We start from the raw sequence: 24,837 nt of genomic DNA on the forward strand, positions 1-24,837 counted from the left end.
CGCCTCGTTGGAGATTTCTCTTTTTCCATTGTTTTCTTCTTATAGTGACAGGGGTGGGCATTTTACGGCCCGCGGGCCACATCCGGCCCGTTGGCCGGCCTTGGCCGGCCCGTGTGAGGTTGATCATAAATTATAACATAATGAAAAAAAACAGCAACCTTTTCAAAATAAAAGCAACACAGCTGTATTGCTTGCATGGCGTAAATACTTTTCTAACTGTGTTGCTTTTATTTTGAAAAGGAAGCTGCTGTTTTTTTAATTTATTTACGTAAACGCGCATGCCGTAACAGCTACGAGTGATGCTGGCCGGCTAGTCCTCGAAATGTCCGCTAAGGGCAAAAAAAGAAAGATCGATACTGAATGTCGCGTTTTCAACAAGACATGGACCGCTAAGTATTTATTTACAGAAGTGAAAGGTAAAGCTGTGTGTTTAGTTTGTGGTGCGCAGGTCGCTGTGTTCAAGGAGTACAATTTGAGTCGCCACTATGCTACCAAACACGCAGATAAATACAAGAACCTGTCTGAGGAAGAGCGGGCAAAGGGGTCGGATGCTTTGCTAGCTAAGCTGCAAAGCCAACAACACATTTTCACAAAACATTCCACATCCAGAGATGCAGCTGTCAAGACGAGTTATGTCTTAAAAGTAAACCGTTTTCGGAGGGAGAGTTCATTAAGGAGTGTTTGTTGGACACTAATATGCCCGGAGAAAAAGGAGGCATTTGAGAAAGTGCCGCTCTCCCGACGCACTGTTACGAGGAGAATTGAGGACATCGCGGGAAATCTGGAGCTTCAGCTGCAGAACAGAGCGGTCAACTTTGACTTTTTTTCCTTGGCTTTGGATGAGAGCTGCGATGTACGTGACACTGCCCAGCTACTCATCTTCCTACGTGGGATAACTACAGACTTCAAAATCACGGAGGAGCTGGCAGCCATGCAGTCAATGAAAGGTACAACAACAGGGAGTGATTTGTTCACGGAGGTAAATGCATGTGTGGAAAAGTTGGGACTGAAATGGGACAAGCTGGCAGGCGTGACAACGGATGGTTGTCCAAATCTGACAGGGAAAAATGTTGGACTATTGAAGAGAATGCAGGATAAAGTGACAGAAATTAACCCTGAGCAGAAATAGGTATTTTTGCATTGTATTATACATCAGGAAGTGTTGTGTAAGTCAGTGTTAAAAATTAACCATGTTGTTGATGTTGTAACTAAAATAGTTAACTTCATCAGGGCAAGAGCATTGAATCACAGACAGTTTGTTGCACTTTTGGAGGAAAGTGAGACTGAACATCGTGACATACCCTACCATGCAGCTGTCAGGTGGCTCAGCCTGGGCAAAGTGCTGAAAAGAGTATGGGACCTGAGAGAAGAAATTCAAGACTTCTGTGTGAAGAAAGGAAACGACATCCCACAGCTTTCAGATGCAGACTGGATGGCAGACCTTGGTTTTGCTGTAGATGTGACTGCACTAATGAGTGAACTAAATGTCAAACTGCAAGGCAAGGGCCTTTTTGTGCATGACATGTACAGTGCAGTGAAGGCTTTCATGAGAAAGCTGCAGCTTCTCTCAAGCCAAATGGAGGACAACATTCTCACGCACTTGCCAACACTGAAGGAAGCCACACCATCAGCTGATCACCTCCAGGGGTACTCATCCATGTTAGAAGCACTGCATGGTGAGTTTTCAAGGCGATTTAAAGACTTCAAAACAGTTGAGAATGAAATGAACATGATCTTTTCCCCATTTACATGCCATGTGGATGATGCACCCAGTGATGTTCAGCTTGAACTCATTGACCTGCAGTCTGACACACTTCTGTCAGAGCACTTTAGGTCAGTCTCACTGCCTGAGTGTTACTCTTCCCTGAAAGAGGAGAACTTTCCACACATCAGGAGACGTGCTCAGAAGATGATGGTCCTCTTTGGATCTACCTACATATGTGAACAGACATTCTCAGTGATGAAGTTCAACAAATCCAGATACAGATCCTCTATCACTGATGATCACCTCTCAGCTGTCCTTCGCATATCCACCTCAGACATTGAACCAGATTTCCGTGCACTTGTTCAAGCCCAAGACAGACTGGATTTTTCTCACTGAACAAGTAAAATTAACTGAAAAACAAAAATCAAAAGCACTCATTTCTTTTTGTATAAAGCTGATTCATTTCTTATCTTTAACATACTGTAAAACACCTTTTCAGTATTGGTATATTGAGCAGAATTAAGTTCAACTTATTTTTGATTCGGCCCCCCAACACAGCTCGAGTTTCTGAAGTGGCCCCTTGTAAAAAATAATTGCCCACCCCTGGTGTAGTAAGTACAGTGACGTATTGGGTATAGTGACGTAACGTCTCCGCAGATTGGTCCACATGGACTTCCTCACACACACACACTCAATCTTTTCTCAGCTGCAGTTCCGCGGATTTCTCAGCCTGAACTCAGCCTGAACTCAGCCTGAGACGGCGAGACGCGGCGGGGCTCGGCCTGGGCTCGTTCTGAGCACACACGCAGACTCACAGCCAGGCTGCAGGTGTGTGTGTGTGCTCGGGCTGGATTCAGGCTGGGTTTCGCTGTGTCTCGCTGTCTCGCAGATCCCCCGCAGCAAGCCAGCTCACACTGTCCACTCCTCACAGCAGCGAGCCCCGCAAGGTCCCGCCAACACGGCACCCAGACCCCACGCAGCATTCTCATCTGTTTGTCATTACTGGTGTCATTTCCTGGTTGCTAACGCCATTGTAACACATAATCACTAATGTTCTGCTGTAACGGTGGTGGACTCATCAGAACAGAGTGGGCGAGCTGACCAATCAGAGCACAGTGAGCTCACAGGGAGGGGGGTGCAGGAGCTCCAACAAGCCGTTTAGGACAGAGAGTGAATACACATACTATACAGAGATGCTGTATGAGAAACCAATGTGAGTTTGGAAAATTGCACAGAATAAATCTATTCTAGTAGACCTCAACAATGGAATCATGATCAGTAGAAATGGCCATGACATGGGACCTTTAACAACTAATAACATAATGACAAAATAAAGTATCTATCTATCTATCTATCTATCTATCTATCTATTTATCTATCTATCTATCTATCTATCTATCTATCTATCTATCTATCTATCTATCTATCTATCTATCTATCTATCTATCTATCTATCTATCTATCTATCTATCTATCTATCTATCTATCTATCTATCTATCTATCAGGTCATATAGATCCCTATATTACAAATATATGTTTGCAGACATGTAACTTTATTCTACCCAATTGAATAAATGCCATTGGGATAATAAAGGACAGAAAGTGTAAAAAGTATACATATATAATGAGACAAAACATGAGAAACAGAATAAGTTGTATTGCCAAGTAGGTTGTTCACGTACAAGGAATGTGTCTTGCTGTTTGTTGCATGCAATAAAGATATTAAAGGTGGGGTAGGTAAGTTTGAGAAACCGGCTCGAGATACACTTTTTGTTATATTCCATGGAATGCTCTTAACATCCCGATAGCAATGAATATCTGAAGTGCTTTGACAAAAAATACATAAAAAAATGTCATCTGTGGAAGCCGTAATACTGTAAAAAGTACGACCAATCATTTTAGCCGGGCGGCTAAAATGATTGGATGGCCTACCTGCCTGCCAGCCTTCCATCTGTGCACAAACTTATCTCGTGCCCTGTATCTCGTGTATTTTCAAATTCTAGCGCACTCGAGCTGGTTTCTCCAAAATTACCCACCCCACCTTTAAGAGAAAATAAAATATTAAATATTTCAAGGCAAAATATAGAAAATTAATTTTCGATAAAAATATTAAGAAAAAGATACTTCAAATATATACAACACAGTGAGATTATTGAGAGAGATGTCCGAAATCATGGCTCCATGGAGGAAGGAAGAGAAGTTTGGGTAAAGTGGCAGCTTGTGTTAATCCATCTCTGCCCTGCCCAGCACCGACCGCAGCACATATGCAAAACAATCTGTTTTCTGTGTAGCCTTGCCAGCGTGCTTGGCAGACGGTGACTGAGCATTTTTCGTTGTGTTATTTCTGATAACTCATGTGGATCGGCTGCTTTAAATCCTGTGGCGTGACATTTACAGTACCCCTGTTATTGTCAGTGACTTGAACATGGAACACAGATGGTGCTCACATGCAGCTCGCATTAAACTGGACAGGGCATCAGGGCCTTACAAGTAGAAAGGTTTTCGGGTCTCTGAGGTCAAAGTGGTTTCAACTGCTTGTATGCAGAGATGGCAAAAGTACACACATCGTTTACTCAAGTACAGATACTCGTGTTTAAAAATACTCTGGTAAAAGTAGAAGTACTGACTAAACGTCTTTACTCAAGTAAAAGTAAATATGCTTTGAAATGTACTTCAGTAAAAAGTACCCATAACTAGCAGCTGTTTTAAAGAGTACCTGACCTCCCTTTATATTAATAGAACAATAATGTCATTGTTAGCTAATGAATGTTTCCATGCTGAACAACGGCAACATGACAACGTTTTCATTGGTCCCTCTTCTTTAGAGAAGACCAGGAAATGATGGATACACGGATCGTGTTCAAATCAATAGGCACGCAATGACTCTAAATAATAATGATCACGCCACCAAACACACATTCAAACTAAAGGAACCAGCCTGTTTGGAAAATGTGAGAAGTAGAAAGTACAGGTATTTGTGTTCAACATGTAAGAAGTAGAAAGTACAGGTATTTGTGTTCAACATGTAAGAAGTAGAAAGTACAGGTATTTGTGTTCAACATGTGAGAAGTAGAAAGTACAGGTATTTGGGTTCAACATGTAAGAAGTAGAAAGTACAGGTATTTGTGTTCAACATGTAAGAAGTAGAAAGTACAGGTATTTGTGTTCAAAATGTAAGAAGTAGAAAGTACAGGTATTTGTGTTCAACATGTAAGAAGTAGAAAGTACAGGTATTTGTGTTCAAAATGTAAGAAGTAGAAAGTACAGGTATTTGGGTTCAACATGTAAGAAGTAGAAAGTACAGGTATTTGTGTTCAACATGTAAGAAGTAGAAAGTACAGGTATTTGGGTTCAACATGTAAGAAGTAGAAAGTACAGGTATTTGGGTTCAACATGTAAGAAGTAGAAAGTACAGGTATTTGTGTTCAACATGTAAGAAGTAGAAAGTACAGGTATTTGTGTTCAAAATGTAAGAAGTAGAAAGTACAGGTATTTGTGTTCAAATGTAAGAAGTAGAAAGTACAGGTATTTGTGTTCAACATGTAAGAAGTAGAAAGTACAGGTATTTGTGTTCAAAATGTAAGAAGTAGAAAGTACAGGTATTTGTGTTCAACATGTAAGAAGTAGAAAGTACAGGTATTTGGGTTCAACATGTAAGAAGTAGAAAGTACAGGTATTTGTGTTCAACATGTAAGAAGTAGAAAGTACAGGTATTTGGGTTCACATGTAAGAAGTAGAAAGTACAGGTATTTGTGTTCAACATGTAAGAAGTAGAAAGTACAGGTATTTGGGTTCAACATGTAAGAAGTAGAAAGTACAGGTATTTGTGTTCAACATGTAAGAAGTAGAAAGTACAGGTATTTGGGTTCAACATGTAAGAAGTAGAAAGTACAGGTATTTGGGTTCAACATGTAAGAAGTAGAAAGTACAGGTATTTGTGTTCAACATGTAAGAAGTAGAAAGTACAGGTATTTGGGTTCAACATGTAAGAAGTAGAAAGTACAGGTATTTGGGTTCAACATGTAAGAAGTAGAAAGTACAGGTATTTGTGTTCAACATGTAAGAAGTAGAAAGTACAGGTATTTGGGTTTCAACATGTGAGAAGTAGAAAGTACAGGTATTTGGGTTCAACATGTAAGAAGTAGAAAGTACAGGTATTGTGTTCAACATGTAAGAAGTAGAAAGTACAGGTATTTGTGTTCAACATGTAAGAAGTAGAAAGTACAGGTATTTGTGTTCAAAATGTAAGAAGTAGAAAGTACAGGTATTTGTGTTCAAAATGTAAGAAGTAGAAAGTACAGGTATTTGTGTTCAACATGTAAAGTCGTCAGAAAATAAGTAGTGGAGTAAAGTACCAGAAAAATGTGCTTAACCCTTAGATGCATAAGTGGGTATTTTGTGACCCGGTGAGGTGGTTTTCTTAGAGTATCTTTGTAATTACATTTTTTTATCATTTCATATTCCAGCTATTCCTCAAAAAACATGTTTTGGATATCATGCCATTTACATTTTAAATGTAAATGTTATACATTTTAAGAAATTGTAGTTTTTGTATTAACTACCCCAAGCTTCCATAAGTGGGTCAAAAATGACCCGCATGCATTTCCTATGGGAGCCTTTGATTCTTATCACCTGTTGCTTTCAGGAATAAGTTCACTGTAGACCACACAGACTACATCACAAGTGACACCTCTCAGGAAGATTATTTTACACAGTAAGATCTGATACCTGACAGTATAATAATAATACAAAAAATAAAATATTATATTTGTATAGGGCTTTTCAGGGACTCAAAATCGCTTTACAATATAAGGGAAGGTTAGGGCGGGGGTTATAGGACTATCAAACTTGATCAACCGGCATGGATTGATGGGGGGTGGGCTATGAGTAGACAAGAGGAGAAGAGATGAGTTTGAAAAGGGACTGGAATACTGTGAGGGTCTCAGAATAGCGGAGATCTTTGCATCAATATGTTCAAAACGTTTTTTTTCAAAATGTAAAAAAAATGTCTACAATTATAAATAGTGAAAAATTCAATATAAAATATTTCTAGTGTGAACCAAAATATAATACGAAATATTATACAACTGATTTTTCTTAACCAAAATGACAAAAATGGCATAAAAACACATATTATTCTAATACGGGTCCTTTTTGACCCACTTATGGAAGAGTGTAGGGTCCATCACTCGTGCATCTAAGGGTTGAATACAGTAATTAAGTATTTGTACTCCACTACTTCCCACCTCTGCTTGTATGCAAAAAGCTGGTGCCAGACATGGTGATCATGTGATGTCATGTCTGAAACAATGGGAGAACGAACTGAATTATCGTGGAACTTCTTATGTACAATCTTCCAAATGAAGTCTGCTGTTTTCAGGATGTTCTTTATGCAAATTGACAAAGTGACAGGTGGATTCTGTCATTTTTCAACCTGTAGATAAACAAGTTTGAGGTCGTTTTTAGCCTTCAACATCCAGGCGATGGCTGGTGTTCATTTACAACCTCAACAAAAGGACATGAGGAATAGTTTTGGTGTGCTGGAACACTGCAGAGCTTTTAACTCCAACATGTGGCCACGTGTTTTGAATCTTCACGATCATGCTGAACAATACACGGTTTCAATGAGCTGGGACATTGTGATGTGATGTGGTTACATATTCAAAAGCTGAGTAAATGATGCAGACAATAGAATGAAAAAGAACCACTATTTTCAATTGTTTTAAGAATGTTTGTCCTTGTTGGATACACATTTGCAGTGCTTCATTTGTCATTTCAGGCAAGATTTGCAATGTTGTGGTCCCTTGTCATGTGGCTTGGATTATCCAGTTCAGTCTCTTCTTTTTCTTTTCATTTCTGAACAGTTTCTTCAATCAATCAATGTTTATTTATATAGCCCAATATCACAAATGTTACATTTGTCTCAGTGGACTTCACAGTTTGTACAGAATATCAGTATGACAATACGACCCCCTCTGTCCTTAGACCCTCACATCGTACAAGGAAACACTTCCAGAGAAACCCCACAGTTTAAAGGGGAACATGGGAGAAACCTCAGGGAGAGCAACAGAGGAGGGATCCCTCTCCCAGGACGGACAGACGTGCAATAGATGCCGTGTGTAAATCGAAGAGATAATACATTTTACAGCATAGGTAGACCAAATGTTTGGAAATGCATGTGTCTATAATAAGAAGATTAATCCACGAGGATGTCAACAATCCTGTGGGAACCACCAGGGAAGTAGCATGATGAGAGTCAGGCAGGACCACGGAGACAGGTTCAGCCACGACTCGAAGTCCAGGACTCAGATCCAGAACTCAGGATAGAGGATCCAGGACTCAGGACCGCAGCAACAGGATCAGCCACGACTCAGGGTCCCGGCGTAGATAGACACCAAAAATAAATTTGGGGGAAGCTGGGTTATTCGGAACATGAGAGTACACAGGTACTTTCTTCTTTCTTTTTTTGTTGTTGTTGTATTTGGTTAGAAGATCTGTTTTATTCTCAATTTTACTTACTTGCATTTCAACATTCAACTTCTATTTCTGATGTTTTCTAACAAACTGAGTTGTCACTGTATAATGCAATAAACAACCAATACTGTCTTTGTATCTTTTCCAATGTTATAAATACTCAACACTGTTTTCATTATATCCTGCCTTATGGTGAAATACGTGAAGTGCATATATAAAAAGCTTTAGGGTTGAACTATTTTCCTTTTTTTTATTGATTCAAGAACAATTGAATACATACCATTACAAACAAATCTCAAAGTTTTATCTGGCATTATTTTAAAAATAGTTGAGATTTCATATAGACTATGATTCCTATATAATATTTATTTATATATATACCCATGTAATTAGAGTTTAAAATACATAATCAAGTTGACAGACACTAAAGCTTAATTTATTCTGACATGAAGAACAACAGCTAACATCTAAGAAAGACAATAATCATGTAATAGTTAAAGATGTGGTTATATTTTCAAAAATAAAAATAATGAAATCTTTTTTGTTTTTATTTAACAATTCATGGCACATGTCAATGACGTGAACAACTTCCGCCGCCGACGTCATCGCTGTCAGTAAACATGGCGGCGTCCTGTATGCGATCCGTGGGATCGATTTTAGGAAAATGTAGGATGTGCAGCTCGAATATGAACAGTCTCTCATCACAATTAAGCCGACAGGTAAAATATGCTTTTGCTTTCACAGAAACTCACAAGTTGTGCCTGTAAAGTAAACGTGAACTCGTAGGGATAGACTGCAATGCACACACACACTGACGTCCTTGAGCTAGCATCCTGCTGCAGCTTCCGTTAGCCGAATCTTGCTTGACAAATATATAACATGACAGTTAAACAAGGTTGTATTACACTTTATCATGGTGCAATTGACTTTGAGACATCCTAACATACATTATTGAGCCCTTAACTAGAATTCGGCTGAGTTCTGATCAAGATATTTACCAAGTAAGCATAGTTTCATATCATTTTTATCATATAACTTTTACTATATTGAGCCCAATTTGGGACCTTTTTTCGTCATAGCAGCGTGTAAACAAGACTTTGCACTTCATGTGAAAATGAAAAAGATACGAAAATCTAAATATATCAAAATAGAAAATAAAACAACCAAAAAGTAAAATATATACATATTGTGAGTGAGAGATGTAGGTACATTTAGCTTGTTTCTTGAATATGCTTTAAGGAAACAGCTTGCATCACAGCTCTCCACAGGGTGTCATTTCTTTAGTTAAAGAAAAGTGTTGCAGCTCATTCCTTAAAGCAGAAGCCTCAGATAATATAATATGGGGAAATAAATGGGTGTATTTCTAGCTTGTTATGTATATAAGTCATTGGGCTTTTTTTTATCAACTAATATTTGTTAGAAAATGTTTTCAACTTCAATTGCCTGAAGTTATTTGAAAAGTGGGCTTATTAACACATGAATACTATTTAAGAAGTACAATATAAGAAAAGCACAAGCGTCAGGTATGGGCCATATACTGGAACATTATACTTTAAGAAATATCTGGGGACAATTAAAAATGGACCATGGGCCGTAGTTGGCCCCGGGCCGTAGTTTGGACACCCCTGATGTAGACTATCTGTCAGATAAACACTATGACGGGCCAAATACAGCTAAATGGACATTTAAAATAGGATATTATTTACATGAAGTGTGTAATAGAGTCGGCTTCTTGTACACGGCATGTTTGAGCGTTAGGAAAAGCACTAGAAATATCCCATGTATTTTTATTATTATTATTATTATTGTCAATATCATCAGAATGAGAGCTCTGTCCTCCTCCTCAGGTGCTGAGCAGGCAGATATGTGTGGCCTCGGTCCTCCGCAAGAAGAACCTGAACCCGGGGCCCGAGAAGTTCAGTCTGGAGTTCATCCAGAAGCAGGTGGAGGAGTTCAACATCGGGAAGCGGCACCTGGCTAATATGATGGGAGAGGACCCCGAGGACTTCACCCAGGAAGACGTAGATGTAAGAGAAAGAGGCATTGTGGTTTTCTGCAGACACACAAGTGCTGTTTTCTTTGGGGTTGCGGTTGAATTGTCCAAAAACTCCTATCGTCTTTTCCTCTCCACTGTTCCTTGAGCTCTGTGTGAAATGCCACGGGGTTAAGGAACAGTGGAGAGGAGAATTCAAAAGGACTTTATAAACGTGGACAACAGTGGAACCTATACTCTTCCTTAGGTTGGAACTGAACTAAAAAAGTCAAGTGAAACTTATTGTTGTCACCCTCACCCTTAGGTAAATACGTATGAATCCACATGATCCCAATATGTGTGATTGTATGAATATATTTTTAAATAAATACAAATGTATTTATTATAAACTTGTTAGGCCTTAACATCACCATTCAAACCCGTTTAAGAACCCCCACACAGCTCAGTGAACACGGGGAGACTTTATTTGATCACTTTACAGTGAAACAGTAACGTTCATATTTCTCCTTTTGATTATTATAGTGTTCAAAACAAAGCACTTTGGCAAGTTACGGCTTGTAAAATGCTCAATAAGCACCGTGACTTTCATAATAATAATAATAATACATTTGATTTATAAGCGCACTTTTCATTTGCGTAAACAAAACTCAAAGTGCTACAAAATGTAAAAAGGGTGAAACAACAGAATAAAAACAACAGAATAAAAGCAGTAACATTTATGCCGGCATGGCAAAATGTCGGGGTTTTAAAAATCTAGTTAAAGGCTATTCTAAAAAGATGCGTTTTTAGGCCTTTTTTGAAAGCATCCACAGTCTGGTGTCCTCAGCTGGTTGGGGAGGGCATTCCACAGTCTCAGAGCAGCGGAGAAGGCTCGGTCTCCCACCCATGGTTTTGTCCTTGGTGGAATGAGGAGGTTTGCCTTTTCTGAACGTAGGTTCCTCGTGGAGGTTTGTGGGGTGAGCAGTTCCTTGATGTAGGAGGGAGCATTTCCATGTATGCACTGATGAGTGAAAGAGGGTGATTTTGTAGTCAATCCTGAGTGAGACCGGGAGCCAGTGCAGTGATTTGAGGATGGGTGTGATGTGTTCGTACTTCCGTACTCTCATCAGGATCCTAGCAGCGCTGTTCTGGATGTATTGCAGCTTCTGGATGTTCTTGCTAGGAATCCCAATGAGAAGTGCGTTACAGTAGTCCAGCCTGGAGGAGACAAAGGCGTGGACACGTTTTTCAGCATCTGGCAGACTGAGTGTGGGGCGGAGTTTAGCAATATTTCTCAGGATACTTATTTCTCTGTCACGATCGGTTCTTACTGTAAACGGACAAATGTTGTGTCACGGTAAATGTTGTGTCACGGTAAATGTGGCGGCCGCAAGGCATTGTGGGGCAGCATTTTCTCATCTCCTTACGTAAAAGGAAGGTCCAGTGTTTCCTAAAGGAGGTTATAAAGGAAGTTTCAAAGCTCCTTTCCTATCATCTAGAGAATAAGCTTTCCAGCACCGGGTCATTTCCCTCCGTTAGGAACGTTCCTAAGCTACAACGGACAATTCGGACGCTTTTATTGGAGATCATAGGGTCGAAAGAGGGAGACAGAGGGGAGGACATTGTCGGGAATGTTCAGCCGGCTCGGGAATCGAACCGGCTTACTCGGCAGCGGTGACTGCAGTTGTGTTTTCTATCTGTGTTCCCTGGCTTATATGTCATCAGTGTGAGGGTATGTGCTCCCGTATGAATTAAGAACTTACCCCTGGCCTTATAAACGTTATTTTAAATGATCATATTAATGTCATGTACGTGATGCTGCTTTCCTCTCTTTCTGAAATACTGATTTTTGGGTAAGGGTGCACGTTTTGGGATTTTTAAGAGAAAGAAATAATGATAGTCTTGATATCTTTCTTTTGGGATTGGCATGTTAAGCAAATATAAAAACATCAAAAAGCAATGGATAACAAACATGTAGATTTTGTTCTGCATTCATACTAATATTGTTATTTGATAAAGACTAAAGACTAAAACCCGCTGTTTTAGGAAATGACCTATTTACACTTTACTCTTCACACAAGATACACAGAAAATAACTAACGTAATTTGGACGTTTAATGAAATGTGTCGACTATATGCACAACAAAATGAAACCTTATAAGCAAGGCGATATGTGAAATACTGGGTTTAAGCAGATAGCTTGTTTTCTACCCATACACCCTGGCACATTGCACTTTGTATAAACTGAATTGAAATGTCTTTACTGTACATACAAACTTTTGTTGTTCAAACTATTTCCAAAACGTCCTGACACGTGTCCTCTTCTCATGAGATGCAGTGTAAAAGACACAAGCAGTTAAAGCATTTGAAACATTAATTGGGTTTTATCTCCCAGCTGGAGGTCTGTAATCTGCTGCATCGGGGAGATTAGCAACGCCCGCTATTATTCCAGATTTTGGCGACACATCCGCCCTCACAGCTCCGACCACTTAGCTCGATTTCCCACTTTGCCTCGGCCAGTCCCCGGTGTCCCTCACGAATAATGAAGAGAGCTGTTAGGGCCGCGCTGTGAAAGCTGAAGCGACGGAGAGCAGCCCGAGCGCAGACGTGTGGAGGGGAAGGGGAACATTTAGGGGGACTGGAGAGGGGCCTGATGGATCCCCCGCCCCAGTTTAGGGCTCAGGTGTGATGGTGATGAAGACCCAGGGAAAATGAAAGACAGACAGGGGAAGCCACACACATAGAAATGTCTTAAATTACTAATATATATTCCAAAATAAATGTTTGAACTGTAAATGATTTTCTAAAACTTCGATTAACTTTAAATAAAATATATCTTAAAATACTTTTTAGGACTGCTACCCAACTGTTAGTTTGTGCCAAGGTGAGACTCGGCATTCTTCCAATCTACTGCTTCATATTTTTACATTTTTACAAAGTTGATTGACAGAAAATACATATTTTTCGATCATTTATTAATTTGTTCCACATTAATCAAGCAGAATACCATCACTTGGTTAGCGTTCTTGCTGCTTAATGTCATTTCTGTAGACTTAAAGGGGACCTATCATGCAAAGTACACTTTTTGATGTCTTTTACACATAAAGATGTGTCCCCGGTGTGTCAGGGAACTCACGCAGCGTCAGAAAATAAAACCCTCTCTCTTTTCCTCCAAATCTCTAAAAACGGGGTACAACGGAGCTGATCCAGATTTGACGCCCACGGCACTATCAGAAACAATGCCCGACTGTTTTGGACGTTATATGGTCGGTGTTTACATTAGCATCGCTAACACTCAGAGCTAACCTGTACTGGAGAGCATGTGTGTGAAGAAGCAGGAAATAAAAAGGAACTCACCTTGTGGTATAACCGGCAAGAGAGAAAGCCTTTGAGCTCCATACTGTTTCAGAGACAATCCTTGATATGGCATAAGCTCCGCCCCTCTTTTTTTATCAATTTTTTTATTTTTTTTAAAGCTTTATACGTAAAATCAGCACTTTTGAAACAGCAAGTGAAATAGAGGGATATGAGGCATGGGTGATCTGTTTGGTATTTTGAGCAAAACATATATCTTTATATATCTGAGACCTATGCTATTGCCTAAAAATAGCATGATAGGTGACCTTTTTAAAGGTTAGTTTGATTGGTTGGTTTTACATGTAGGGACTTTTTCCCCCCCATAATATCTTGTTTTTATTCGCTTCCATAAGAAAACTATGGAATATCTTTGGTAAATCGTTCCAGACACCAGCTTGTGCTCCGGAAAATACGGGTGGACATTTAGTTAGGTAAATAATTGAATAAGTAACTAATGCAAACAGATTAGGAATGATCTGAATGAAAAAAGAAAACAAGGCTACAAATGATCATGATTTAGTAGTCATTTGAGTCCTATTTCCATTTAATAATGGTTACAATTGTTATTTATTTTTTATCAAGGATTGTATTTATCAAGCTAAAACGACATGCCGCTGCTGGTGTGTCTCTTTCCTCTCCTGTCACTGCGTCTCTGGCCCCCGGGGGTCTCTGCCACATGATGCTGAGACTCAGGGGACACAGGTGTGTGTTCATCTGTTCCCTGCTTCTCTCTGTACCTTTTTACCTTCTCTTCCTGTCCCTCACACACACATGTCTCTCGACCGGCCCGTTTTCTTCCTGCTTTCCCCCGTTTTGACAACCTTAAAGCAGCAACCTGCTCCCCCCCCCCTACACCTGCTGCCTCACTAATGAACGGACGGAGAGGAAGAGGAGGGGATGGAGGAAGAGAGAGATGAGTGTGGCTAGGCCAGCACACTTTCTGTCTCCCCCTCTTCCACACACACACACACTCACAGTGCCATCTGTAGCCCTGCTAATCACACACACACGGAGGAGGGTGAACTTGGAGTGAACTGTCCACAGTGTCCTCTCCTCGCTGTCACCCAACTTGTGCCTTTTTCTGCTCCTCCTCTCCTCCTCTCCTCAGCCTTTCCTTGAACCCGCAGCAGCTTGCGCTTCCTCCTCTTCTTCTTCTACTGTCACTTTCACTGTCGTCCGCTGGCGTGACCTCCGCTGTTCCGACATGTCAGCGTTGTCATGATCTGCCATCATGTCTCAAACTGCCCTCTTGTTTCCTGTTATTTATGTATTCATTTCCTTCTCTCTCCCACAGAGGAGCATCGCCTACCTCTTCCCCTCCGGCCTGTTTGAGAAGAAGGCCCGGCCCCTCATGAAGGTACGTCTGTGAGCTCATATCAACTCCACTTTTCTTTCAAGTTTAAAGGTGAACATTTCGATTTCTAATGACGTAAAGGTTACTTTTATTGGTTTTATTGTGACATTTAGGGACTTTTTTCCCCATAATATGTCGTTTTTATTCGCTTCCATAATAGAACTAGACAACAAAATGTCACCTTTTGTTTGTTTTGTGAAAGACAACTACTTTGGCTGAACTGCTTTTGACCATACATACATAAAGAGTCATAAGAAAGTAATAAGGTTTGGGAGAACTAACCTAAGGAGTCCTCTTAAAGGTCACCTATTGTGCAAAATCCACTTAGTCTTTTCTACATCAACATGGTCCCCTCTGTGTTAAGAGACTCTGAAAGTCTCTGGAACAAAGACCCCCTCTCTTTTTGTCCTGATCCATTTATATAAAAACCTGTCTGAAAATGAGCTGATCAGATTTTGGCCACTTTGTGATGTCATAATGTTTGTCTTGTGTATCCATTAGCCAATCACCAACCAAGGTAACCCCCCCCCCCCACCTTATCACCTGAATCTCCTCCTAGAGCACCATTGTGTTCTTTGTAACCAATCACTTCTCAGAGGGGCGTGGCCAGCAGCAGCTCATTAGCATTTAAAGCTACAGACAGAGAATCAGCACTTTTGAAACAGGACTGAAACAGAGGGGATTCTGGGATGCTGCAATGATCTGTTTGGTGTTTCAGCCAAACAGAGACATGTTCTGTATACATCTGAGACCTGTAATAATTGATCATTTTTTAATCATAAGAGGATCTGTACCAAACGTGTGTTTTAAGTCTCCACAATATGACACAATATCTCCCGCTTTATTTCCAGCATCCAGAGGAAATCTTCCCCAGGCAGAAAGGTATGTTAACTGTCATTTCTTTCTTTTCTATTATGAATATCTGTATCCATTCTAACTGCTTGTCTGTCTTGTATTGAAGCTGTGCAGTGGGGGGAGGACGGACGGCCGTTCCACTTCCTGTTCTACACCGGCAAACAGGCCTACTACTCCCTGATGCATGTGAGTACTGTCAGGTTTAATGTGAGGGTGAGGTAAATCTTCATCCAGCTAGTTCTTCCTCACCTGCACCCTCGGGTCATATCCTATTCAGAGAGAGTTGAGAGGAGGCGGCGTGTCCCTGAGGAGAGTCAGCGTCAGATCCTCTCTTCTCTCAGAGAGCTGAATAGAGAGGGGGGACGTCAAAAAGGTAGTCCGGTGTGAAGGGGGATTCACTGAAGAGTACCTGGATCTACGGGAGGGAGGGGAGCTGAAATAGTTTGTTTTAAAATGATTCATAACCAATATTTTGGAGCTAATCGAGATGTCCAAACCAAAATGCCCATGATTGTTGTTCCTTTAGAGCAGGGGTATTCAACTAAATTCAACGAGGTCCAGTTAGAGAAAATCTCCCCATGCAAAGGTCCGGAACTTCAAAATATCTAACTTGCTTTATGATTTAGTGTGATATATATCTCTTCTTGGAGAGCGCCATGTGTCATTATTTGTCTCTCCCTCTCTGCCGCTAACACACCTGTTCACTCTCCTCTCCGTCTTCTCTCCCTGTATCGCTAATTATTCTCTTCACTCACTTTCCTCTCCTCTTCTCTCTGCCGCTCACTCGTCTCTTCTTCTGTGTTTCTCTCCCTGTATCGCTCACTCGTCTCTTCTTCTGTGTTTCTCTCCCTGTATCGCTCACTCGTCTCTTCTTCTGTGTTTCTCTCCCTGTTTCGCTCACTCGTCTCTTCTTCTGTGTTTCTCTCCCTGTATCGCTCTCTCATCTCTTCTTCTGTGTTTCTCTCCCTGTATCGCTCACTCGTCTCTTCTTCTGTGTTTCTCTCCCTGTTTCGCTCACTCGTCTCTTCTTCTGTGTTTCTCTCCCTGTTTCGCTCACTCGTCTCTTCTTCTGTGTTTCTCTCCCTGTTTCGCTCACTCGTCTCTTCTTCTGTGTTTCTCTCCCTGTTTCGCTCACTCGTCTCTTCTTCTGTGTTTCTCTCCCTGTTTCGCTCACTCGTCTCTTCTTCTGTGTTTCTCTCCCTGTTTCGCTCACTCGTCTCTTTCGCCCCCTGTCGGCGGCAGTTAAAATAGAATCGCCCCGTCAAAATTGAAATCCCCTATTAATGTATTGATTATAGGTCCGGGTCCGTATAGGTCGGCGTCTGGGTCCGGATCCGGACCGCCTGTTGCCGACCCCTGCTTTAGCCCGACGGATACTCTGTAATTGGGCAAAGAAATGATCTTATAACAATATTTCAACCGATAATGAAACATTTTATACACACATTTTTTTTACACTGATCAGGTTTTTTTTTTAAACACTTTCTTTATTGTTTTTAGCATATATAGACAATATATAAGAAAGTACACAAACATCCACAAGACATAACAAAATGAAGTACATTGAATTGACTACACAAACATGTGGCTAGGCTATGTAAGCAAATATACAAACATGTAGGCAGGTATGAAAGGCTTCCATCCTTCTCATACTTTTTAAAATAGTTCTTGTTTTCCTTTCATTGAATAGGTTATGTTCTCTAATGAGACACATGCAGACAGTTCTTTTAGCATTTACCAATACTTGGACTGTTTACATTTTTAAATGAAGGTGCTGTCATGCCATGCATTCCTTTTTACTGCACGATTAAAGAGCCGGGAAACAGATGTTAAAATCTGACAGCCCGTGATTTTTTATATCTAGAAATCTGCCAAACGGACAAAACAAATCGAGAGGTTCTTACTAAGCAAGACTGTGGTGAAAGATGGGTGAAATAAATAAGATGGGGACAGCGGATAACATTTATTTTTGTATAATTATTTGAAAAAATATATTCAGAAAATAACCAACAGGGGGCGCCAAAAGCCCCCGAAGTATCTCTTAGACATTCAATGGCATTCAATTAAGCTATTAAAAAAAAAAAAAGAAGGACAATATGAAAGATTGATAGTATTCTTTCCAGATTTCTAAATCTCCATAAGTGTTATAAAAATAAATAACATGCAGAGTGTTTTTGAGTCCGGGTTCAGAATCTAATCTGAGGTGTGGCACGTCTGGTTGTCAGGCTTTTGTCCCGCCACGGGGAGCAACTCCTCCATGGGGATTTAGGGGGAAAGAAAGAGAGGGGGGGGGGGGGGACACACTGCTCCTCACCGCTCCTCACCTCTGAGCAGCCCTCCATCTTTCTCTTCCTCCACCTTTTGTTATTTTCACACGCTCAACTGTTCTCTTCCCGTCTGCCGCTGACCTTGTTCAAAGACGTTTCACAGAACTGAGGCGCGTGTCTGTGTCTTAAACAGAGAGTGAGGTGTGATCTCTGAAACACACACACACACACACACACACACACACACACACACACACACACACACACACACACACACCATTGAGCAGCTCTGCCCCCCTGCTGTGGGTTTAAATAGGTGTGTCAGCCATGTCTGGGAGCTTGTCTGCACCTTTACAGGCTCACTTCCTGTTTGTGTTTCCCCTCTCTTCTTCCTCCACCTTTCCTCTTCCTGTTTCTCCTCCTTTCCCATCTTGTGTCCAATCCCCACTCACACCTCAGGAGTGTTTCTGGAACATAGCGTGTAAAGCAGGAGTAGATATTCTATCTTTGAAAGAATCTGAATCAGAATGTATGTCCGGGTACGTTCACACATACAAGGGATGTTGCTTTGGTGTATGGAGGGTGCAAACATAAACAACATAAGAAATAAGTTCAAAATATAACAATTAAAATAAAATATATTTTACAAAAAAATATTTAACATTGAGAAAGTAAAGAAAACTGAGAAAAGCAATAAAGATATTTACTAAATAATAAAGAATAAAGAAAGTATTTACAACAAATGTAAATGTACAAAAGAAACAAAAAAACGTAGGCGTTGAATTTGACGTACTGTAAGAACCTCCACTTAAATGTATCTACATACCGGCCCCCTCCTCTTTCATGCAGCCAATCCATGCTTAATATATATAACATGTTCTTTGATACTTTTTCCACCTAAAGCAGTTTTTGCTCGATGTTTGCTTTGTTCCTCCTCCTGGTCAGAGTGGCAGCGGATTAGGTACACTCTATCAAGAAGGCATGAAACAAACAGCTGCTGAATAATTGACGGGGAAATGAGTTCTCACCCAGGCTCCGGGGGGCTGAGGTGGGGGGGGGGGGTCTCTGCCTCGGGGACGTGACCGGTGACGTCCTCCCCCCTCTCCTCCTCCATCTGTCTGTCTGTGACACACTCCCCCAGAACTGTCCTCTCATTGAGTATCCTCCCATTCTACACTAAAGTTAACACATGATGGGTTTTTATTATTGTGTCCTCAGCTTCAGGGACACTCAATTCTATATAACCCCCAACCCTAACCCTAAAGGCCCGGACACACCAACCCGATTTTGGCCGTCCATAGATGTCTGGCCGTCGATAGATGTCGATAGATGTCTGGCCGTCGATGAGCGTCGTGTCGCCCTACTCAGATTGGTGTGTCCCGCCCCGTCGTGCCGACACCTTCCGCCGCCGGTTCGACATGTTGAATCGGCTAAAGGCCGTCGGCCAAAGAAATCACTCTGATTGGCTGTTCAGCTTGGCGAATCAGTGCATGAGAAGCGAAACGTAAGTGAGGGACCCAAACAAACGATTAAGAAGGCACACACAGACGGCTATTCTCTTTCATTTTCATCTCACCTGGACACAAGTGTTTATTTTTCATCATGGCGATCTGGAATGAAGAAACCGAAGACCAACGCACACGCTATTTGTTGTTTGTTTATATCACGCAGTCTGTTCTTCTTCTCTCGGTGTATCACGCAGTCTGTCTTCCGGTTGTTGCCTCTTTTGAATGACGAATACACACTACCGCCGCCTGCTGGTAAGGAGAGTTATTGCCACTCACGCATGCGCAGTTCGTACATGCTACTTGGCCGTCGGCTGAAGTCTTTGCGGTGTGTTCCAGTGCGACACATGGCCAAGACGCAGGAGACGTGAGGCGACGTGAGGCGTGTTCCGTCGGGACGTGTTCTTCGGTGTCAGTTTGGTGTGTCAGGGCCTTAACTCGTTCTGTTTCTAGAACAAAATCTCTTAAACGTTGGGAAGAGCATTCTGCATTTTTTTTTTCTTCCACAGGCCCAATCATACAATGAGACAATGATCTTCATCCATTTTCAATGTTTTAGAACAAACCATCACCACCACCCACCCCATATTGAAAAGTTGAATAAAAAAAAAACACACATTGATTCCGCGTTCAGATATAAAAAGTAAAAACACAGTAACAAAAAATAATATTAATAACAAGAAGTAAATCAAATGGCATATATAAACAGATCAGTAAGTACAAATATAAATAAGAAGATATGTAAACAAAATAAAAAGAGAAATAATTTCCCGCTTTCAGGTCGGGACTGTGAGGAGGTTGTTGAAATAATCTATCAAGCATTGCCATTTCTTATCAAAACTGTCTACAGAGCCTCTAAGAGTATGTTTTACCTTAAGTTTCAGAAAGAACAAAAGAGGATTTCTACCATGACGCTGTAATATCCCGTGTCTCGATGTGTTGTGAATGTGTCATGGTGTGTTACAGAACATATACGGAAAAATCCTGGAGGTAGAGAAGCACCAAGATCGACTGAGACAAAAAGGACTCTTCTCCAAGGAGGGCAAGCCCATGTAAGTTCCATTTTTTCTTTTTAAGAATATAAAGATAATTTGGTATTTTAGTGAACTTCTCAGAGCTGTTGTGTCTACTGGCTATCTCCTATTCAGTTTGATCAGGATGTTTTGTTTCATTTGAAGTCATTTTGATGAAAGATCCAAACGTATCCACTTAATAGACAAGCTTTGTAAGGATTCCTCTTTATCCCAGCACTGACATTATCCATGTGTTTTCCTCCATCAGTGGACTCGGCACAAGCAGGTGGTTCAGCAAGGATGAACTGGATACATTGCTAGGAGAGGGCATCCGCACTCAGGATGTAAGAACTCTCTTTATTTCCTGTCGTCCTCCTCTCACATCTATTTAAAAGGATTACTTCCCCACTGCTTGGTCTAAAACGTGTCCCGTGGTTTCCTTCAGTACGACCGCTTCCTCCAGCTGATGGAGCGCCTGCTGTCCCTGCCGTACTGCGGCGCAGAGACGAGCTTCGTCCTGAGCTACCGGAAGGAGCTCGACGCCCAGTCCAGCAAACAAACGGTGCCCACGATTGAGCGAGACGAGAGGGGCGTGGCCTATAGCACCTCGGAAGGTAGGAACGCACAAAACGTTGCTAAATCAAATTAGATTTGTACATTTGGTGTAACCGTGCCATTCTTACTAACTGATGGGAAATGGGTGTACGTAATGTGACGCATCCACCTTTAAAATAACTCAAACAGATCAAAACCAACTCTAAATAATCAGGATTGATTGTTCAAATAGGTAACATATTTGGAAGATACAAGAAGGTGCGCATGTTCCTTTCCCTGTTTCACCTGTTTTTATATTGAAGACAGATGTTCCCAGATCTCCAAAGGAAATAATGGGCAAATCTGTCAAACACAAACACAACACTGAAACCAATTAGACAAGAAACTCAAGACTGAATGATTATATTATTATTATCTCCTGGACTTACCTCTAAAGCAATGTATGGGCTCGAAACAAAGGCTTTTGTGTAAAACATCGGACAAATACCTCCATAAATGTCAAACTCACACATTTCCAATCAGTTCCCCCTTGTTCTTATCATAATGACAAACGTCAGGTAAAGGTGTGCTTTTCCCCATCAGGGCGGAGGAAGACGTCGACTTCTTCTGTGGTTCTTCGAGACAGCGGCTCCGGACGCATCGTGATCAACGGCCGAGATTACGTTCATTATTTCCCCGTTCAGCAGGACAGGTACGAGAGCTGCGAGGAAACACTTTTTACTTACCAGATTTCCTTTTTCCTTAAAGGCTGGACGTGATGTGTTCGACTCTCTCCCCTTCAAACATCTTTCTATTTGATTTCTTTACATTTCGAACGTGTAAAACCATAATACAAAACATAATATGAATGAAATGAAACAAGAGAATTATGAAACTGTAAAAACTTAAGCAGTATCAAATTCATACACAAAAATACTATTGACCAATACGTAAAAGTGGTAAATGGTATCAAGAAAAGATCAATAATAAATAAACAAACCGTAAACACCAAGTTATGATTAAACAATGTCATCCCTGTATCCTGTTAAAATCCTGTCCTTATACCTTTTAGAGAAAAAAAAAACAGTTTTATGTTAGGACCTCCCCTCAAATACATTTCAAAAGCAGCTTTTTCACTCTCCGCAGCGTCGCCTCGTTTTCTTATTTATCTCCTCGTAGTGAGTTAATTACACAGTTGAGTGAGTGTGTGTGAGGCTGGTGTTAATGTGTGTGTGCGTGTGTGAATGTCCAGATTTGGTGGTGAGGAGGGGGCTAGTAATCGGAGCAGAGAGGTGACAATTGACTTTGTCAGCACCCACGGGCCATTCAGCCAGAGACGCCATCCAGAACTCACTTTCTTTACACACACACACACACACACACACACACACACACACACACACACACACACCAATCCTTTTCCTGCTGAGTCAGAAGTCTGTCATATGTGGAGGTGAGATTGTAAGCTTTTCCTCTATGCTTGTCGAGAAGTCATCCAAGCAGACATTAAATTAGCTAAGCCTGCGCCGCCGATACCGCTATCTGTTCAACACACTCACACACACACTCCCCCCCCCCCCCCCCCCCCCCATTCTTTCACCTCTTCTTTATTATCTCCTGGTCATTTTGTCCTCCTTCCCTCTCTTGTATTTGTAGAGAGCAGCTGATGTTCCCGCTTCAGTTCCTGGACATGTTGGGACGCTTCGACCTGGAGTGCTCTGTGAGTGGGGGGGGGCGCTCCAGCCAGGCGGGGGCGCTGCGGCTCGCCGTGTCCCGCGCCCTGCTCGGCTTCCTGTCCGAGGGCCAGGTGGAGGCCATGAGGCAAGGTGGGTCAGAAAGCCTTAACCAATTTCTTCCGGCTGTGTATTTTCAAATTCTAGCGCACTCGAGCTGGTTTCTCCAAAATGACCTACCCCACCTTTAAAGGGCCAATTTTCTGTTAACACAATATAAGCAGGATATTATTTACATCAAGTGTGAATGTTATAAGTCCAGGTAACCAAGGAGACACCATGGAGAAGTTAGTTCTCTTCCAGCCAGAGGTGATTTGTTTAGTTTAGTGTTTGAGTAATTGCACTTATTGTGACAGTGGAGCATATTGACCATCTTGTCTTATTATTCCCTCCTTTTCCCATCCTGTTTCATTTGTTTTCTTTTTCATTTCTAGCTGGTCTGCTGACACCCGACCCCAGAGTAAAGGAGAGGAAGAAGCCCGGCCAGGAGGGAGCACGAAGTAAGTTCACCTGGAAGAAACGCTGAGCAGGAGACTCCCCTCCCCCTGAACTCTGATATACAACATTCAGACTTGATTCTGGTGTCACTGTTTCCAGAGAGAAACTCCTCATCTGCTTCCCAGAGGCTGTATCACTTCAGACGTTCATTTCTGCTCTTACAAAGACTGCTGAATGTCCCTCGGGGGGCTGTGTTTCAATGTGCAGCTTTGACTCATCCAGCTGCAGTGAGCCTCTTCAGACACCAGGTGGCAGTGTTTGTCAAGGAATACATGAAAAAGATGGCGCTGTTTATCAATAAATTAAACAATAAATACGATTTTTCCACAATATGTGCATGTTAACTGCTTATTTTTGCATTGTACTAATGTGCAGATGTTGGGAATTTGAGCTTGATACATTATTTGAATTATGAATTTTATAATTAAAATCATCCGCTAGGTTTTTTTTAACAACTGATGGTACCATTATTACATTTCTAACCAAACTAAACCTGCATGTTTTTCACTTCGTGTAATGACCGGTTTCAACCACAAGATGGCGGCAAATGCACATGTTGAGCAGGCGTGTTTCTGCTCATTGTAATACACTACATGAGAAAGATGGAGATGTTTACATGTATACATTCAATGATAAATAAGGTGTTCCATTAGATACACATGCTATATTCTTATTTTTGCTTGAAATGATTAGCAAGTTTGACCATTTTAAAATGCTTTCTAAACAATTCCACATGCCCATTTGGTCTTATGTAAAGATGTGAGGAATGTGTGCTTGTTATTATGAACATGATGAAGCAACATATCCCGTGTTATTAACGACATCAACTGACGTCCTATATTGACAATATTTTAAAATGGATTTATTTGGTTGTAGAATTAACCTGATTAATTTACTTTATACTTCTACTAAACTGTATCTCAGGGAAATATCAAACTTTTTACTCCACTAATTTTCATTTAACAACTGAATTACTTTACATAGATAATTATATATGTTATATGTATTATACAAACACATCTTTTCAAATGTGTCTTTATTCTTTTTTCCAGTTTTTGTTTTTAATAATCTTTTCCCAATATAAAACAAAACTGGAAAAAAGTCATATTTAAAGATGAGTTTACAATAGCTATGCGGACGACACACACATTTACATAACCATTTCACCAGGAGACAAACACTGAGCATTGAACAAATCAATGACTGGATGTGTCAGAACTTTCTCCAAATAAACAAAGATAAAACTAAAGTAATTTTTTTCGGAGCCAAGGAAGAACGAATAAAAGTCAGCGCTGAGCTTCAGTCTGCAATGTTCAAAACAACAGAAAGAGACAGAAATCTAGGTGTAGTCATGGACTCTGAACTGAGTTTCAAGTCACATTAAAACAATTACTAATTATCACTTTAAGGACTACTGTAATGGTGTCTTTACAGGTCTCTATTAGAAAGCCGCAGCTAATTCACAACGCTGCTGCTCGAGTCCTCACTAACACTAAAAAAGTGAATCACATCAGTCCAGTTCTGAGGTCTTCACACTGGCTTCCTCACTGACACTAAGAAAGTGGATCA

At 41.0% G+C, this 24,837-nt stretch overlaps 1 protein-coding gene across 1 annotated transcript; it reads left to right on the forward strand.

Annotated features, from left to right (window-relative positions):
• The first annotated feature begins 8,782 nt into the window (after window positions 1-8,782).
• On the forward strand, window positions 8,783-23,875 carry mrps9 (mitochondrial ribosomal protein S9). Its single transcript, XM_034113790.1, has 11 exons — window positions 8,783-8,899; window positions 10,028-10,207; window positions 14,804-14,866; window positions 15,715-15,745; window positions 15,825-15,904; window positions 20,457-20,542; window positions 20,772-20,847; window positions 20,949-21,117; window positions 21,641-21,749; window positions 22,694-22,863; window positions 23,205-23,875. Exons 1-11 carry the CDS (start codon window positions 8,801-8,803, stop codon window positions 23,294-23,296), a joined length of 1,155 nt encoding a protein of 384 aa, XP_033969681.1. The 5' UTR covers window positions 8,783-8,800; the 3' UTR covers window positions 23,297-23,875.
• Window positions 23,876-24,837: the final 962 nt, after the last annotated feature.

Source organism: Trematomus bernacchii, unplaced genomic scaffold, assembly GCF_902827165.1.
Source record: "Trematomus bernacchii unplaced genomic scaffold, fTreBer1.1, whole genome shotgun sequence".
Taxonomy (NCBI): Eukaryota; Metazoa; Chordata; class Actinopteri; order Perciformes; family Nototheniidae; genus Trematomus; species Trematomus bernacchii.

What these genes read in the sequence shown, in the direction of transcription:
- mrps9 (XM_034113790.1), top strand. Translation starts at nt 8,801, where the DNA reads ATGGCGGCGTCCTGTATGCGATCCGTGGGATCGATTTTAGGAAAATGT. An exon ending in CATCACAATTAAGCCGACAG is followed by an intron (nt 8,900 to 10,027) that starts GTAAAATATGCT and finishes CCTCCTCCTCAG; the next exon opens with GTGCTGAGCAGGCAGATATG. An exon ending in AGGCCCGGCCCCTCATGAAG is followed by an intron (nt 14,867 to 15,714) that starts GTACGTCTGTGA and finishes CTTTATTTCCAG; the next exon opens with CATCCAGAGGAAATCTTCCC.